The sequence below is a fragment of the Rattus rattus genome, chromosome 16 (genome assembly GCF_011064425.1).
Source record: "Rattus rattus isolate New Zealand chromosome 16, Rrattus_CSIRO_v1, whole genome shotgun sequence".
In the NCBI taxonomy this organism is placed as follows: Eukaryota; Metazoa; Chordata; class Mammalia; order Rodentia; family Muridae; genus Rattus; species Rattus rattus.
In genome coordinates, this window is record NC_046169.1 from 22474373 (window position 1) to 22490754 (window position 16382).

The window sequence follows — 16382 nt, forward strand, 5'->3', positions numbered from 1 at the left end:
CTACTCTTTCTTTTTTGGCATATTCCAAGGCTTAGTTCCAGTTCCATTGCTGTTAGAACAGCTTAGGATTCATCCTAGGAGTGTCAGTGGAACTCATACGTAAAGCACTCAGACGGATGGCGGTGGCTTAGCTGCCCTCAGTCCCCATGTGGGCCGTAGCGGGTAGTGTGAACAGATTGGGGACCGGTTTTATCCCTGGCCCCTGGGAATGCATACAGGATGCCAGAAGAGAAGGAACTGATCTCCAGAGGAGAAGCCCAGTTCTCACAGGGAAACCCCTGGGGACAGGACAGGAGTGTGACACCGAGAGAACATTGTTTGCTTTTAAGGTTTTTGTTGAAGATCTGAAGGCATAGCTTCTTTCTGTACCACACCATACAAGATGGTCTGGGCACTCAGCGAAGACTTGCTGTGAGCACTGGCTCCATTGATAAAGTGCCTGCTGTAGGACTGGGGAGACCTGAGTTTGGAGTCCCAGAATGGATATGCCAAACACACACTTGCAGGCCCAGTAGGGGAGGTGGGAACAGGACAGGGAAGCGAGGTGGGTATGTGCGTGGTGCGTGGTGTGTGTTGGGTGTTGTAGGTCACTTCCTTTTCAAGGGGGACTTGCAGGTGTGTTGGCAGTCTCTGGAGTCTGCACTCAGCCAAGCATGCTTAAAGTGGCATATTCTTAGTGGCCTCACACATATGGCATCACTCAAAACTGCCTGGTCTTTTCCTGGTATACACCAACCAGCTTGAGGATTGTGGTGAGTCGGGATTTGGGAGTTCTTTTTTTTTTTTTTTTTTTGGTTCATTTTTTCGGAGCTGGGGACCGAACCCGGGGCCTTGCGCTTCCTAGGCAAGCGCTCTACCACTGAGCTAAATCCCCAACCCGATTTGGGAGTTCTTAAACACTATTGCAAACATCCAACCCTGGCCCCAGTAGATACCAGGCCATTTCTTTTATTCTAATTTTGATATTCCATCCATCTGGCCCTTCATCAGTTGGTCGGTCGGTCTCTCTCTCTCTCTCTCTCTCTCTCTCTCTCTCTCTCTCTCTCTTTCATTCTTTAAAAAGAGTATAGATGTGCATGGGCATGTATCCAAGCAGCCATGCAGAAGTCAGATGGCAGTTTGCTGGAGTTGTTCTTCTTCCACCATACGGGTCTGAGGAACCAAACACAGATCATCAGGCCTAAGTGACAAGTGCCTTTGACCACTGAGTATCTAGCTGGCCCTCATATCTCTGCTTTCCTAGAAGCTACAAAGGAAGGAAAATGTTTAGCAGTCAAGGGTGACCATGAAAGGCTCTTTACTCTGTAGAAGGTTTTTGTTGAAGATCTGAAGGCATAGCTTCTTTCTGTACCACACCATACAAGAGTGTCATACAGAGTACCGGTTACTGTTCATGCTGAGAACAAACATCTAATAGAAACAGCATAAGGAAGGAAGATAGTCTATCATGACGGGGACGGCATGGCGGCAGGGGCAGAAGATGTTTTGTCTCATGGCGCCCATAGTTAGGAAGTACAGAGACATGAATGCTCGTGCTCAGCTTGCTTTCTCCCTTTTGTGCAGTCCAGGACCCCAGCCTGTGGATAACCAATGCTGCCATCCCTTCAGGGTGGTTCCTCCTACCTCACTTTAACTTATATAGAAACCTCACCTTGGACAACCCCAGAGGTGTGTTTCTATGGTGATTCCACATGCTGTCAGGTTGACGAGAAAAATTCACCATCACTGATGGCCACCGTCACACTGGTGACTGACGTGCCTCTTGGTGGCGGATTATTGGTACTGAGGCGTTGAGGACACTGGGCACGAGCTACAGAACCCTGACGCTTTATCAGTGTGAGGGTCAGGTTGGGGGAGAGTGTGAAACAGGTGTCATTATTCTGGATCTTAGGTGTTGTGTGTGTCTTCTTTGTCCTTGTATGTCACAGCATCTGGGTGGTGGTTAGAGGGCAGCTTGCAGGTGTTGGTTATCTCCCACCACAGGGACCCAGGGATCAAGCTCAGGCTTGGTGACATGCACTTTTTTTTAAAGCCATCTTGGTAGTCTACCTTTTTTTTTTTTTTTTAAAACCCATTTAGTAAAAGACTTGGGACAGGGGCAGCGAATTCTTTGAGGGTAGAGGAACTCATTGCAAAAGGCAACACCTCCCCCTCCTTTGTTTCTTGACCGGTAATATATTTTTGTTGTTGTAATAATATAAAAATAAAATAGGTATTGTTGTCTATTACCCCACTAGGTCCACACCGCGATGCCCCAAGATATCTGCTAGATATCTTGGTGGAAACACATCCCAGCCGCACACTTTCCTACACTCAAACCCTCACATAAAAGAACACACAACACAATAATCTTTGACCCAATTGATAAGATATAATTGCCCACTTAAACATACAAAGCCCGGTACCATCCATCCCTTAGGAACATTGATAACAACCTGTAAGTACACAGAGCAGAATCTTAACATCACCTGCCATGGCTTCTCCCCTCTCTCCCTCCTGTCTCCTCCTTTCTCTCTCGTCTCCTCCTCTTCCTTCAAAATTTTCTCCCACCCATCCTTCCTTCTCCTCCAATGACAGGTCTCCTTCTATCCTGTACTTTACAAATTCAATGGGGAGGTGGTTTTGGTGAAGTCACCTGAGTTCTGAGTCCTTGACTAGGCCGCTGTCCTTGGGGCAGTGGAATTAGCATCAAAATACAGATAACTTCAGGGCAAACCACAACGTATTTTCAAGAAAAAAATCATAGGCTCGGAGTGATATTTGGCTATGTAGCTCCATCCACTTATGCATCCATGTATGTGTTTACATACGTAGGTTTTCAGCACTGAGACCCAGCTGGCAATGCATTTTATTTTCCTTACTGTAATTTTGTCCAAGTGGTTTCTGTTTGATTTTGAGAGAGGGTCTCATGCCACCAAGGCTGGCCTCAGACTCCCGAAGTAGCCAAGGCTGGCTCTGAACTCCTGATCCTCTTGCCTCTGCCTCGCAAGTGTTGGGATCAGAGATGTGTGCTACCACACCTGGCTTTGCCAACACTTATTGAGTGGTGTACGTTGTGGAAAGCACTCGTGGGGCTTGCTGCGTCTCACAGAACACTTGCGGGTATCACTGTGTTAGAGCACAAGTTGTTGGACTCGGAGACGTGCTCTAGTCTCCCAGTGCTTCAACATCAATAATCTGCCACCAAGAGATGTGACAGTCACCAGTTTAATGGTGGCCATCTGCAATGGCGAATCTTTCTTGTCAACTTGACAGCATGTGGAATCACCATGGTATGTCCCATTTTATGTGCTATAATAATGATTTTGTGCTAGGAGGTGATGGCGCATGCCTTTAATCCCAGCACTCAGGAGGCAGAGGCAAGCGATATCTGAGTTCAAGACCAGCTTGGTCTACAGAGTAAGTTTTAGGACAGCCAGGGCTGCACAAAGAAACCCGTCTCAAAAATGCTCTGCTCTCCCCACCCCAAAATATTTCCTATCATGATAGTCTATACCATACTTCTATGTGATTTTAAAGCATATAAGCCTTAATGAAAAACAAAGGAGAAATTAGCAAGAAGTCATTTTTTTTATAATGGCATAATAGGCTTGGAACCATAGAAGTGTTTACTAATAATGAAGATAATAAAATGGTTATGTATGACTAATGGGATAGGTTAGTGCATATAAGGGCTCGCTAGTTAAGACCTGAATTTTATGTGCAAGATCCACATGGTGGAATCATGTGGGTCTCTGGAGAACCAATCCCTGGAAGTTGTTTTCTGACTTCTACACGTGTAGTGATTTTGTCCCCTTACATAAAAGTAAGTTTTAGAAAAGGGTTAGATCAGCATTTTCTTAACATGTGGGTAGTGACCCTTTTGGGGGCCAAATGACTCTTTGACAGGACCATCAGAAAACATATTTACATTGTAATTCATAACAGTAGTAAAGTTAGAGTTATGAAGTAGCAATGAAAATAATTTATGATCGGGGTCATCACAGCAGGAGGAACTGTATTAAAGGGTGGCAGCATTAGGAGAGATGAGACCCAGTAGGCTAGATGATTATGTGACTGTGGACCGTCATAAATGCAATCTTTTCTTGTTTTTTTTTGTGGGCTTGTTTGTTTGGGGTTATTTTTGTTTGGATTTAGTTTCCTCTCTGTAGTACTGGTTGACCTCAAATTGTTTGTGTTTGTGTTTGTTTTGTTTTTCTTTTGAGCCAGGGTATGTCTGCCTAGCTCTGACTATCCGAGAACTTGTTCTGTAGACCAGGAATTTAGGGTGTGCACCACCACCTCCTGCAAGGCCCCAAACCTCTAACCATCGTTCTGTATTGGTTCCTTTATGTTGCTGTGGTAAAATAACTAAAGCAACTTAAGAAAGGAAGGTTTATTTCGGTTCACGGTTCAAGGATACAGTCGATCAAGGCGGGGGAGGCATGGTGGTAGGATTCAGTGTAGGATAGCTGGTCGCATAGCATCTGCAGTAGAGAAACAGAGAGAGGTGAATGCTGGTGCTCAGCTCACCTCTTCTTTCCCTTCAACCTGGAATGGAAGCACATTGGACAGCTCTGGAGGATCTTCTTTAACCTAATCTAGAAACCCCCTCACAGGCATGCCAAGAGGTTTGTTTCCTGAGGTGGTTCTAAGTTCCGAAGACCTGGCAATCAAGGTTAACCTCACAGATACCTTGATCAGCCTTCCCATTTTCTAATTCCGATTTACTTCAGCCCCTGCTGAAGTTCTAAATATAAAATCAAACGTTGAGCAGTGCCTGGAATTGTAGCACTTAGGAGCCCGAGGCAGGGGGATGACTGAGTCTGAGGCCAGCAAGGGGTATAAAGAGACATGATTTAAAAAAAAAAAAAATCAACTAGCAAACCAAAACACAGTGTATCTCAAATATGGTAGAGGGTTGGGGGAGAACAACAAAACACACCGATGTCCTTTCTGGAAATTCTGTGTAACTAAAACGATGCAAAACAGAGGTCGACTCTGGCCAAATGGTGTGCAGTCCAGCTTAGAAAGTTAATTGAGGCTGAGTACAGGATTGCTCCTCCCATCGTTGTAAGCCTACTAGATTGAAACACCGACGGGCAGGGGTCCAAAGATGGTGGCTCGGTGGCTGAGAGCCTGGACCACTCTTGCTGAGGACCAAAGTTCAGTTCCCAAGCAGCCAACATCGGGAGCCCCAGAATGGCTTGTTAGTCGTTCCAGGAGATTTGACAACCCTCTTCTGGCTCCTCTAGACACCTGCGCTCGCACAGACACATGTGCATACACATAAATAAATAGAACATCCATTTTAAAGGAGCTTATGGTGCCCTCCAGTTAATGTCACAGCCAAGTAGCACTTCTGCCTACTTCTAGAACTCTTCTCCCAGGAGTTGGCATCCTCTAACGAGAATTGCTTCTGAACACACTTGACCTCTGTACCCCCACCCCGTCTCGTTTTGTTTTATTTGAGGTTTTATTGCATAATAAGCGCTTTGGAAAAAAAAATTAGGCTACATTGCTAAAAATCTACAGGTCCTGTAATTTTCTCTAACGAGAAAATTCCCAAGTATCACATGATATTTGTTACTGCAAAAGGGATCCCTGGTTTGTTTTTTATTTATTATTATTATTATTTTTTTTTTTTTTTTTTTTTTATATTTGGATCTTTTCGGTTCCTGCTTGGGATGACCCCAGGGCCTTGTACATGAAAGGCAGGTTTAGCATGGAGTCATACCACCTAGTGTAGCCAGCTTGTAAGACACGCTCCTCCCGGTTGGTGATACAGTTACAGTCACAGAACTTAGTTACCAATGGCCTGATGACTAGAGCGTGATACTTCTCTCCCCTCCAGCCTCCGTGTTTTGCTGTTTGGGTTGTTGAATGGTACTGAGGATGGGACTTCCTACACACTAGGCTGTATATACCCTTGCCCTTGAGTCGGGAGCCTAGGCAGGGGCTCTGTATCGAGCTCCTCCCCTGGCCCCTAGCTGGGGGTGGGGAGGCATTCTAGACAAGGGCTCTCTTCCTTAGCCTTTCATTGGAGACAATATTATCATTGGTTTCTTTCCCCCAGACACATGCAAAAGTACTTACTCATATAGCATCTTTCTTTTACAGTATTTATCTATATCTTTTCTCATTTTTATAGATTTTTTTTTTATTCACATTTTTCCCCCACATATATGTATGTGCACCACATTCAGGCCCCGTCCTTCAGAGACCAGAAGAGGGCGCTGTTGAAGTTACCCATGGTGTATATTCCCTAACCTATGGGAATCAGGGTGCCGGGTGGCAGACGCAGTCGTGTTGGGAATATTCGAACCTTCATCGTTTGCTTCTGCTTTGTGTCCCTTGCTTTCTTTCACGCATTCCCTCTGTTTTTGTCTCCTCTCTCCCACGCAGATCCAGAGTTAGGTGTTGGCGCACTACCTGAACACAACCAAGATGCGGGACCAATTGTCCCCAAGATCTCGGGTCTAGAGAGAAGCCAGGAGAAGAGCCAGGACTGTTGCAAAGAGCCAGTCTTCGAACCTGTGGTGCTCAAAGACCCACATCCTCAGCTCCCCCAGCTACCACCCCAGCCCCAGGCCGAGCCCCAGCTCCAGATTCCGTCGCCAGACGCGAACTTGGTACCCCGCACCGAAGCTCCGCCCCAGTTCCCTCCTCCGAGTACACAGCCCGCCCCAGGACCCCCAGAAGCCCAGCTGCAGCCCGCCCCGCTGCCTCAGGTGCAGCGGCCACCCAGGCCGCAGTCTCCCAGCCACCTGCTCCAGCAGACCCTTCCGCCTGTGCAGTCGCATCCCCCTTCCCAGAGCCTCTCGCAGCCACTGTCCGCCTACAACAGCAGTAGCCTGAGCCTCAACAGCTTAAGGTGAGCGCCCCAGTCTTCCACCGGGCAGGGTCACCTGGCGCGAGCTCGGGGAGACTAGAATGGTCTGTTGGCACCTTGCCCTGCCTTTTTAAGTGAGGCAGAAAAATGGGAAAAGGAACTGGTGGGTGAGTGTGGGCCTCTTCGGTGTGGAGGACTTTGGTGCGGGGCGGGGGCGGGGGCGGGACTTGAGGTATACAGAAAGGAGGTAGAAAGGTGACTTTAAAAAAACAAAACAAAACTGGAGAAGCCAGGCATGATGGCACACGTCTTTAATCCCAGCACTCAGGAGGCAAAGGCGGGTGAATCTCAGTGAATTCCAGGACAGACTGGTCTATCTAGAGTGAGCTCCAGGACAGCCAGGGCTACACAGAGAAACCCTGCCTGGAGAGGGTGAGGAGGCAGGAGGTTGTGATAGGACATCCCAGTGGATGGCCAGCAGGCATGCTGACCAAGGCTGAGGCACAGCTGAAGATTTTTCATGGGGAGATTCTGAGGAGGGTGACTCCTGTGAAAAGCAGTGCTGGTATTTCCAGAGGCCCGGGACCCCCTAGAACTTGGGTGTTTTTGTTTCGAGGCCCTTTCTTTCTTTACTTGGGGTCATTCAGCTCTGTTGCAAATGAGAGAAAAGCCCTGAGTGGAAAGCCATGCTCCCTTTTAACTTCATCAGGCCTCACAAAGGAAAGTCGACAGAGTTGCTCAAATGATGCCTATAAAGAAGAGGGAGACAGGAGCCTCGGGGGGTCTAGCTCCTTCAAGGTCCCCAGACTCCATGTTTGTTACTGCCTTCCTTTTGGAAGGCAGATGACTTGGATGGTTTAGGGACACCTTTGTTTTCTGTAGGCCTTCTGTCTTAGGGTTTTACTGCTACGAGCAGACACCGTGACCAAGGCCACTTTTATAAAGAACATTTAATTGGGGCTGGCTTACAAGTTCAGGGGTTCAGTCCTTTATCATCAAGGTGGGAGCATGGCAGCATCCAGGCAGGCATGGTGCAGGAGGAGCTGAGAGTTCTACATCTTCATCTGAAGGCTGCTAGCAGAATACGGACTTCAAGAAGGCTAGAATGAGGGTTTTAAAGCCCACACCCACAGTGACACGCCTACCACAACAAGGCCACACCTATCTCAGCAGGGCCACGCCTTCTAATAGTCCCACTTCCTGGGCGGTGCTATACAAACCATAACGCGTTCCCCACAGAGTCAGATCCATCTCATGATCCTCTGATTCAGGAAAGTGATAGGTTAGTCGCTTCTCTTGTTGCTCTGACAAAATCCTGGACAGAAGCAATCTAAAGAAGGAAGGGTTTAGTTTGGCTTCCAGTTTGAGGGTCTGGTCCATCCTGGAAGGGAAGACAGGGTGGCCAGTGGTTACATTGTATATGGTGGGGAAGCTGTTACATTGTATCCACAGGAAGCAGAGAGGTGGGTGCTGGTGCCCTGCTCACTGTCTCCTGTGTTTTCAGTCCAGGACCCCAGCCCATGAAGTGGTGCTTCCTTCATTCAGAGTAGCTCCTCCCATCTCAATTAACCTAAACCTGATGAACTCTCCCCTCTTTGTCTAGAGATTTATCTCACAGGAGATGAAGCCCTGCCTAGCCTAACCCCTCACTTGTGCTGCCTTTACTTCCAAGGTGACAGTGGCAGGCAGGCAGGCAGAACCCAGGAAATCGTCTTATTATATCACATGCATATTTATTTACGTCATATATAATGCATGTAAGAAAACTCACTTTCTTAATATCAGCCGCTAGTGTGGCCAGTGGAAAGTGGGAGGCCAGGACCCGGCTATGGTGGAGGTGAACGTTTCACAGCAGAAGTGAGAGGGGTCCTAAGATCCAGGCAGGAGGAATAGGGGTGCATCCAGAAATGGAACAGCAGCTCCTGGCTGCTTCTGGGTATAGTAGCCAGGATGGGGCACAGCTATCTATGGTTCACAAGGTGGCTGGGTGCCAGGGAGCATTGATGAAGAGGAATGGGGGAAGGTAGCCATGTTGAGTGGCTGTAGGCAGGGAGGTGGGATTTTTTTTTTAATTTCATTTATATATTTATTTATTTGGGTGTGTTTATGTTTGTATTTATGAGTACACACGGGCCAGGTATGGAGGTTACAGGGCAGCTTGTAGGATTCAGTTCTCTCCTTCTATCATGTGGGCTCAGAAATTGAACTTTGGTCATCAGACTTGTTGGCCAGAACCTTTACTCGGTGAGCCATCTCAACAGCCAAGGACTTCCTCCCTCCTCCCTCCCTCCCTCCTCCCTCCCTCCTCCCTCCCCCCTCTCTACCTCCACCTCCCTCCTCCCTCCCTCCCTCTCCCCCTCCTTCCCTTCCCCTCTTAGTAAAGCTAAGGGATCGAGCCCATTTGATAGGATGCTTGCTTAGTGGGCATGAAATCTTGGGTTCCTTCCTCAGCACTGTGTAAAGTTGACTGCCTGGTGCACAGCTGTGCTTCTAGCAGTGGTCAATGGGTGCATGAGGATCACAGGTGGTGAGACAGAGGCTAACCTGAGCTAAATGAAACGCTGTCTCCGAAAATAGAGCATATAAATAAATAAAATAATAGAGTAGGAATGTCTTTTACTGCAGTGAAGAAGAGAGTAAGAACTGAACGGCAACAAAAGGAATCGCTGACATTTCTCCCCCTTTCCTTTTTCCTTCTGACAGCAGCAGCAGAAGCAGTACCCCGGCCAAAACCCAGCCCGCCCCTCCTCACATCTCCCACCACCCCTCCGCCTCTCCCTTTCCCCTCTCCCTGCCCAATCACAGCCCCCTGCACAGCTTTACGCCCACCCTCCAGCCCCCTGCCCACTCACAGCACCCCAATATGTTCGCCCCTCCCACTGCTCTGCCTCCTCCCCCGCCGCTGACGTCCGGAAGTCTGCAGGTGCCAGGGCATCCCGCAGGGAGCACGTACTCAGGTGAGTTGAGGCAGTCTCCTTGGCAAACCCATATATATATAACCAGTGCCCCTTGCTAGTCACCTCACCACGGGACTGCATAACATAATGGTTTTCACGCCTCTTGGATGCGTCCCCTGAGTCTTCAAGTCTTCTGTGGCCGAGGTTCAGCAAAAGTAAATACCAGTGCCTCTAAGTTGCCTGCAAAAACCCTGGGGAGTTTGATGCTGAACAAGAAAATGGAGTGGTTTAAGCACACTTTTTTATGACGTCATCACTGAGCGAAACCTGGATGTCATGTGCTCTAAGACACATTTAAGCTGTGGCAACAGTTTCAGGCCTGCGTCTTTTGCCCCAGGATCTTAGGTTGTGTCTTGGTGTAGGGGTTTCCCTTGTCAAATAGGACCCTTTCTATTAATGTTTATTTTTATTATTTTAAATTTTTATGCGTTTAGAAGTGTGTGTGTGTGTGTGTGTGTGTGTGTGTGTGCGCGCGCGCGCGCGAGTGCGCGCGCGCGCCCCGCGTTCAAATGTGTGTAGGAAACCAAAAAGGCCAGAAGAGGGCATCAGATCCCATGGCGCTAGAGATGCAAGTGGTTGTGAGCTGTCTGACCCGGTGTTTAGATTCAGCTCTGGTTCTCTACAAGAGCAACGTGTGCTCTTGACTGCTGAGCCATCTCTCTAGTCAGGGCTCTCCTTATGTTTTGTTAGGGTGACACTACACCCCAGAATTTTAAAGGCAGACATGCTGAGGCCGAGGGGAAAGTCTCAATATAGGGCTTACCTTGCAAACCTGGGGCCCTCAGGTCAGCCCTTAAAACACATAAAAAAGACAGGGAAGGTGGTATACATTTGTGATCCCGGCATAGCGGAGATCGAGACAGAGGGAACTCTGGGGCTCACTGGCCAGCCAGTCTAGTCACCGTGGTGACGTACAAGCCAATGAGAGACTGTCTCAAGGACAAGCTGATGTCACTGAGATGGCTCAGTAGGTAAAGGCACTTGCCCCATTGGCTAGCCACTTGACTTCCATCACTGGGACTCACAGGGTGGAAGAAGAGAGACTCCCCAACTTGATCCCCATACCTGTGGTAATGTGTACATTCATACACACGTAGATGAATGAATGAATTAATAAATACATTTAATTAGATATTAGAAATAAATGTGTGTTTAAAGAAACATGCTGCCCAACTGAGGAATGACACTGAGGTTGACATTTGGCCTCCACACACATGTACCTCACACATGGGCAAATGTGAGCACGCACACACACAAAACATAAACACAGATGGACCGACCTAGTGTCGGATTTTAGTGTTCTTTTCTCCCGGCTGTATTAACCAAACCTGCACCCTTAGGTTGATCTGGTCTGGCCACCATGTCATAGGGCTCTACCAGACCTTGAAGACGGCATGGGAACCTGGAGGTATTAACACATATATAATAATGACTGGTGTGTCTCAAGGTGCCATAATATTGGAGAGAGAGAGAGAGAGAGAGAGAGAGAGAGAGAGAGAGAGAGAGAGAATGTGTGTGTGTGTGTGTGTGTGTGTGTGTGTGTGTGTGTGTACACATACATGCGTTTACCCAAGAGTAGAAGCAAAACTGTCAACTGTGGGTGTTACTCCTTAGGGCACAATCACATACCTTGTTTTTGGTGTTTTTATGTGTTGTTGGTGTGTCGTTTTGAGACAGTCTTTCACTGGCCCAGAACTCACTGAGCAGGCCAGGCTGGTAGTGGCTGAGCTTGCCTTTTAGACATGGGATTGAGAGACGATGTATTGAACTTGTCACGGACTGAGAGCCAGCCTTGATCTATTCCACTTGTTGTGCCTCTTGATCCAGGTCCTGGCTCCATTCCTGTGTGTCCCAAGTACTGTGTCTTCATCCCTGTGTTCTCCATTCATCGCATAGCTCTGGGTCCCCCTTATAGGTGTGTGGCCCAGCTCTCTGACATTATGGCGTGATGCTGTCACCTATAGAGTTCATACTGGGGAACTGCACAGTCAGATTTCTCTCTCTCTCTCTCTCTCTCTCTCTCTCTCTCTCTCTCTCTCTCAGTCAGATTTCTCTCTCTCTCTCTCTCTCTCTCTCTCACACACACACACACACACACAAGGCCCTGGGTCCCCCCCATCCCTACCACTACATAAAATCATGTCCGTGGTGCAAGACTGTAGTCCCAGAGCTCTGGAGGCAGAGGCAAGAGGATCAGGAGTTCAAGGTCATGCTCTGCTGCTTAGGGAGTTCGAAGTTATTCTGGGGTACATGAGCCTCTTCCTCAGTTTAAAGCAAAACAAAACAACCTCATAATGCATGAAATAGGTTAATGATTCTGTGTCGGGCCACATTCCTAGCTCTCCTGTGCTGCATTGCATGTGGTATGCACACTGGATATGCCTATAGCCAGGATGTCCTGTTCTGAGAGAAAACGCGTCACCACCAACATCTCCTTTTCCTTCTTTTCCAGAACAAGATATCTTGAGGCAGGAACTGAACACGCGTTTCCTGGCCTCCCAGAGTGCCGACCGAGGGGCGTCCCTGGGCCCTCCACCCTACCTGCGGACCGAGTTCCATCAACACCAACATCAGCACCAGCACAATCCCAGCACACACCAACACAATTATTACCGTTCCCCATCATCCACACCCCATCCCACCCAGCACCTCCTGTGGTGCTTCCAGGCAGAAATGTAAGATAATGGAGACAGCTTGGCTCAGAGGGGGCATGGGCACGGGAGACACTGAGAGGGGATGGGAGCGGTGACTGTGATGGGGGGGCATCCTTAGGGTCTTGTCTGTATTTTGTCAAACTCTGTGGTTCTAGGAGCAGCAGAGTGGGATGTTTTTTTCCTGATGGCCATTGCTACACTGGATAGAGTTAATTCAAAGTGCCTTCAAAACCTCGAATGAACCTTTGTTGACTTTCTTAAAAGGGTTGTTATGTTTGCTTGCATGCTGGCAATCCTCTAAAAGGTTTAATTCAATGTAAATGCTAGAAAAGATTGGGGAAGAGGAGGAGGAGAGAGAAGCAAAGGGGCCAGTTGGAGGATGACCATTCTGGGTCTTACCTCTGCTTTGGTCATCTATGTCCCCCCGTTTTTCTAGACCTGCCATGCTTCTTGTTATTGTACGACACAGCACCCTAACCTTAGGCTATGTCTGATGGCAAGCAGGCATCAGGGACTGACGTGCCCCACAGAGATACAGCTGAACAGCGACACAGCTCTCCTAGTCTTGTCTGGGGACTGGCACACGTGTGGAGAATTAAATACCGGGAGTACTAGTGAATGGCACTGTAGAATTCTGAGAGAGAGGGCTGCTCACAGCAGTGACTGCTAACCTTTAACATGTAAGGGGATACTTGGGGCTAGAGAGATGACTCAGTGGTTAAGAGCATCACTGCTCTCAAAGAGGACCCAGCCTCCAGGTTGTACAGTTCCCAACACCTATAACTTTAGCTGCAGGGGATCCTGCACCCTCCTCTGGTCTCCATGGGTACCTGAATACTTGTGCACATACCCCACGCCCCCACATACATATTTTTTCATTTTTCCTCTGTTCAGAGGCAAGGCTCTAAGACCTACCCCAAAAGACTCAGTATTTTGTGCTGTAACATACCTCTGAGGCAGAGGGGAGTTGGTTCTTGGCATGAACTACATGGTGTCTTGGGGATTCCTATGGCTTTGTTGAAACACCATGACCAAATCGACTTGGGGGAGGAAAGGGGTTTATTTGGCTTAGGTTTCCAGAGTCATAGTCCAGTGAGGGAAACCAAGGCAGGAACTCAGACTGGACAGGAACCTGGAGGCAGGAGCTGATGCAGTGACCATGGAGGAGTGCTGCTTACTGGCTTGCTCCCCGTGGCTTGTTCAGCCTGCTGTTTTATAGTATCCCAGACCACCAGCCCCAGCCCCAGGGTGGCATCACCCACAAAGGGCTGTGCTGTGCTCCATCAGTCGCTAATTTAAGCCCCTAAGGCTTTCCTACAGCCCGTCTTCTAGTTGCATTTTTCTCACTTGAGACTCCCCCTCTCAGGTGACTCTAGCTTGTGCCAGCAAGGCACAGGTGGGATGATGGTTTATCCGGGTAACTGCCTATTTGCTCCACTTTGGTGGTTTGCCTTGTGCCAGTCCCCAAATGTAGCGTCCAGGGGTCCCGAGGAGTGGGGCACACTGGGTGGACTTAACCACTCGGCCTTTCAGTTAATTGCGGGTGCTTCTCGTTGGGAGCTCAGGCTTGCTTCCCGTGCCCCGTGAGGTTGGCCTGGAAGCTTGTCTTAGTGGGGTCACAGTCTCCTGGAGGGGGCGGCGGCCGGAACGTGCAGCTCAAGTAACTAGCTTTTGCTTTGATCCCTTTGCAGTTTGACAAATACCCCACCAAAGTTGACCCATTCTACCGGCATAGTGTGAGTCCTACTGCTGTGCTACCCATGTGTCGTAACGCCTTTTCCATTTCCAGTGCTCTTGCCACAGATGAGTAAGCTCCTGGCAGCCCTCCCTGTCATCTGTGCAAGAGTCACCCCATCGCTCCTTTATCATGCGGGGTGCGTGCTTGCAATGCCATGTGTGCTTTGGGTGGCGATGCAGTATCATCTTCCAGATCAAAAGATCATCGGCGGGCCAGCCTCGGGGCCTCAGCCCGTTAGCCCCAAACCGGAGAAGCAAAGGTGGGAGGGTCAGGGGTTGAGGTGGTCCTTGCTACATAGCGCTAGTTCAAAGACAGCCTGGGCTATGTAGGACCCTGTCTCACAGAGGCGAAACGACAGGAAGTCGTCAGCGTTGCCCCATTTTGGAACTCTCTGAAGCCATCTGAAAGAAACACTTCTCTGGGTGTCGGGGCAGCACTCACACACTTGTGCTGCCTCAGACTATGAAGGCGTGAGAATTTTCAGTCATTTTGGGAGGCTAGGAACCCAGAACTCTGGTTTGAATCCATCAATAAACCATTCCTTTTATTTCAACCTCCTCTTTAAGAAGGGTTTTCTTCCCTTCAGATAAACACAAGAACCCTTTTCCACATAGGCAGATTGCTAGGCAGACTTTGTTCCAATTGGACAATTAAAAACGTTGGTTAATTTTAAAAAGGTCTTAGCTAGACATAGTGGAACGCACCTGTTCGCACAGCACTTGGGAAGTGGAAGCCAGAGGATCCAGAGTTCAAGGCCAGCCTTGGGCTACCTGAGACCCTCTCTCTAAAAAGAAAAAGAAGAGGGGTTGGGGATTTAGCTCAGTGGTAGAACACTTGCCTAGAAAGCGCAGGGCCCGGGATCCGGTCCCCAGCCCCAAAAAAAAAAAAAAAAAAAAAAGAAAGAAAGAAAAGGAAGGAGGGAGGGAGGGAGGGTGGGAAAGAAAAGAAAAAACAAAAAAAAACCCCAAACCAAAGCAAGCACACAAAAGGCCTTAAAATGGGGAAAATGTTATTTTCTTCTTTACACTCTCTCTTCATCTGAGAAGCAGTTCCACTTTGTGTAATTTAAAGTGTGCATCCCAGGATATAGATGGCTACTGACCTAAGTTGTACGTTGAGCCACGGGACAAGAGCTTCTCAATACAGAGTTCTGACCATTTGACTATGATATTTTGATTATGGGGTGAATACTGCATCCTTTTCGATCTGAAACTCCTCTGGTTTCTGTGCTTACGGGTTAATTTGTATCTTTAAAGCAAAAAAAAAAACTGGGAAGATGAGTAATTGTTGATCAAGTGTACAGGTCCCTGTTGCTTCATTAGACAGCACCGTCTCAACACTACAGTTGTAGCACTCCTTAAAACACCAGGAAAGGCTGAATTCACTCAAACTTAGATACATGCACACTGTTCACCATGCAAGGGTGCAGCTGAGACATCTAGACGAGAAGATACTAGATACTGGTTGGAACTGTTTCCTCTCTAGAGGCCTTCAGAACTGACCCAAGGAAGAGGGCTTCTAATATGCACGAAGCCCTGGGTTTCATGCTCAGCACAGGATAAAACTGGGCGTGGTACTGCCCACAGGTGTCCCCAGAAGTTGGAGATAGAGGCAACAGGGTCAAGAGTTCAAGGTCATCCTCGAGTTACATAGGTCAGCCATGACCCTGTCAGACAGGTTGGTGGTTAAGAGTCCCTGCTGCTCTTGTAAAGGACCAGCGTTCAATGCCCAGAACTCAGATAGGGTGGCTCCTAACTGCCTGTAACTCCAGCTCCAGGGCATACAGCTCCCTCTTCTGGATTCCACAGGTACTGCACTCAGGCATGTGTGTACACACACACGCATACACACACAGAAAGAAAAATAAGTAGTAGGAGGGGGAGAAAAATATATAGGTTACTCAGTCCCCGTGAGATCCACTCTGGACAAAAGCATTTTAGCAATGACAGTGAGAATTCAATAAATCTGTGGGTTTCCTCTTTGAGGGTGCCTGCCTCACACACAGTGTAGTTTGTCCTTACTCACTGCTCTGCAGATTTACATGAAAGGTCAGGGGTTGGGGAGATGGCTTGGTCCTTCACAAGCATGAGGGACTGAGTTCAGATCCCAGAACCCAAGTGAAGAAGCCTTCACAAGGCATGATGAGACATACTCTTATCCCAGCACTGGGGAGGTGAAGACAGGAGGATTCCTGGGATTCACTGGCCAGCCAGCCTAGCCTA

The 16382-nt window shown here is 48.4% G+C and overlaps 1 protein-coding gene across 1 annotated transcript in view; it reads left to right on the plus strand.

Moving 5' to 3' along the window:
• Auts2 (activator of transcription and developmental regulator AUTS2) overlaps positions 1–16382 on the plus strand; it is a 94616-nt gene that overhangs the window by 47330 nt on the left and 30904 nt on the right. The window contains 5 exon segments of the mRNA XM_032886390.1: positions 6385–6853; positions 9518–9768; positions 12221–12376; positions 12379–12443; positions 14114–14158. Of these exon segments, the coding sequence (XP_032742281.1) occupies positions 9675–9768; positions 12221–12376; positions 12379–12443; positions 14114–14158 (360 nt within the window). The 5' untranslated portion in view covers positions 6385–6853; positions 9518–9674.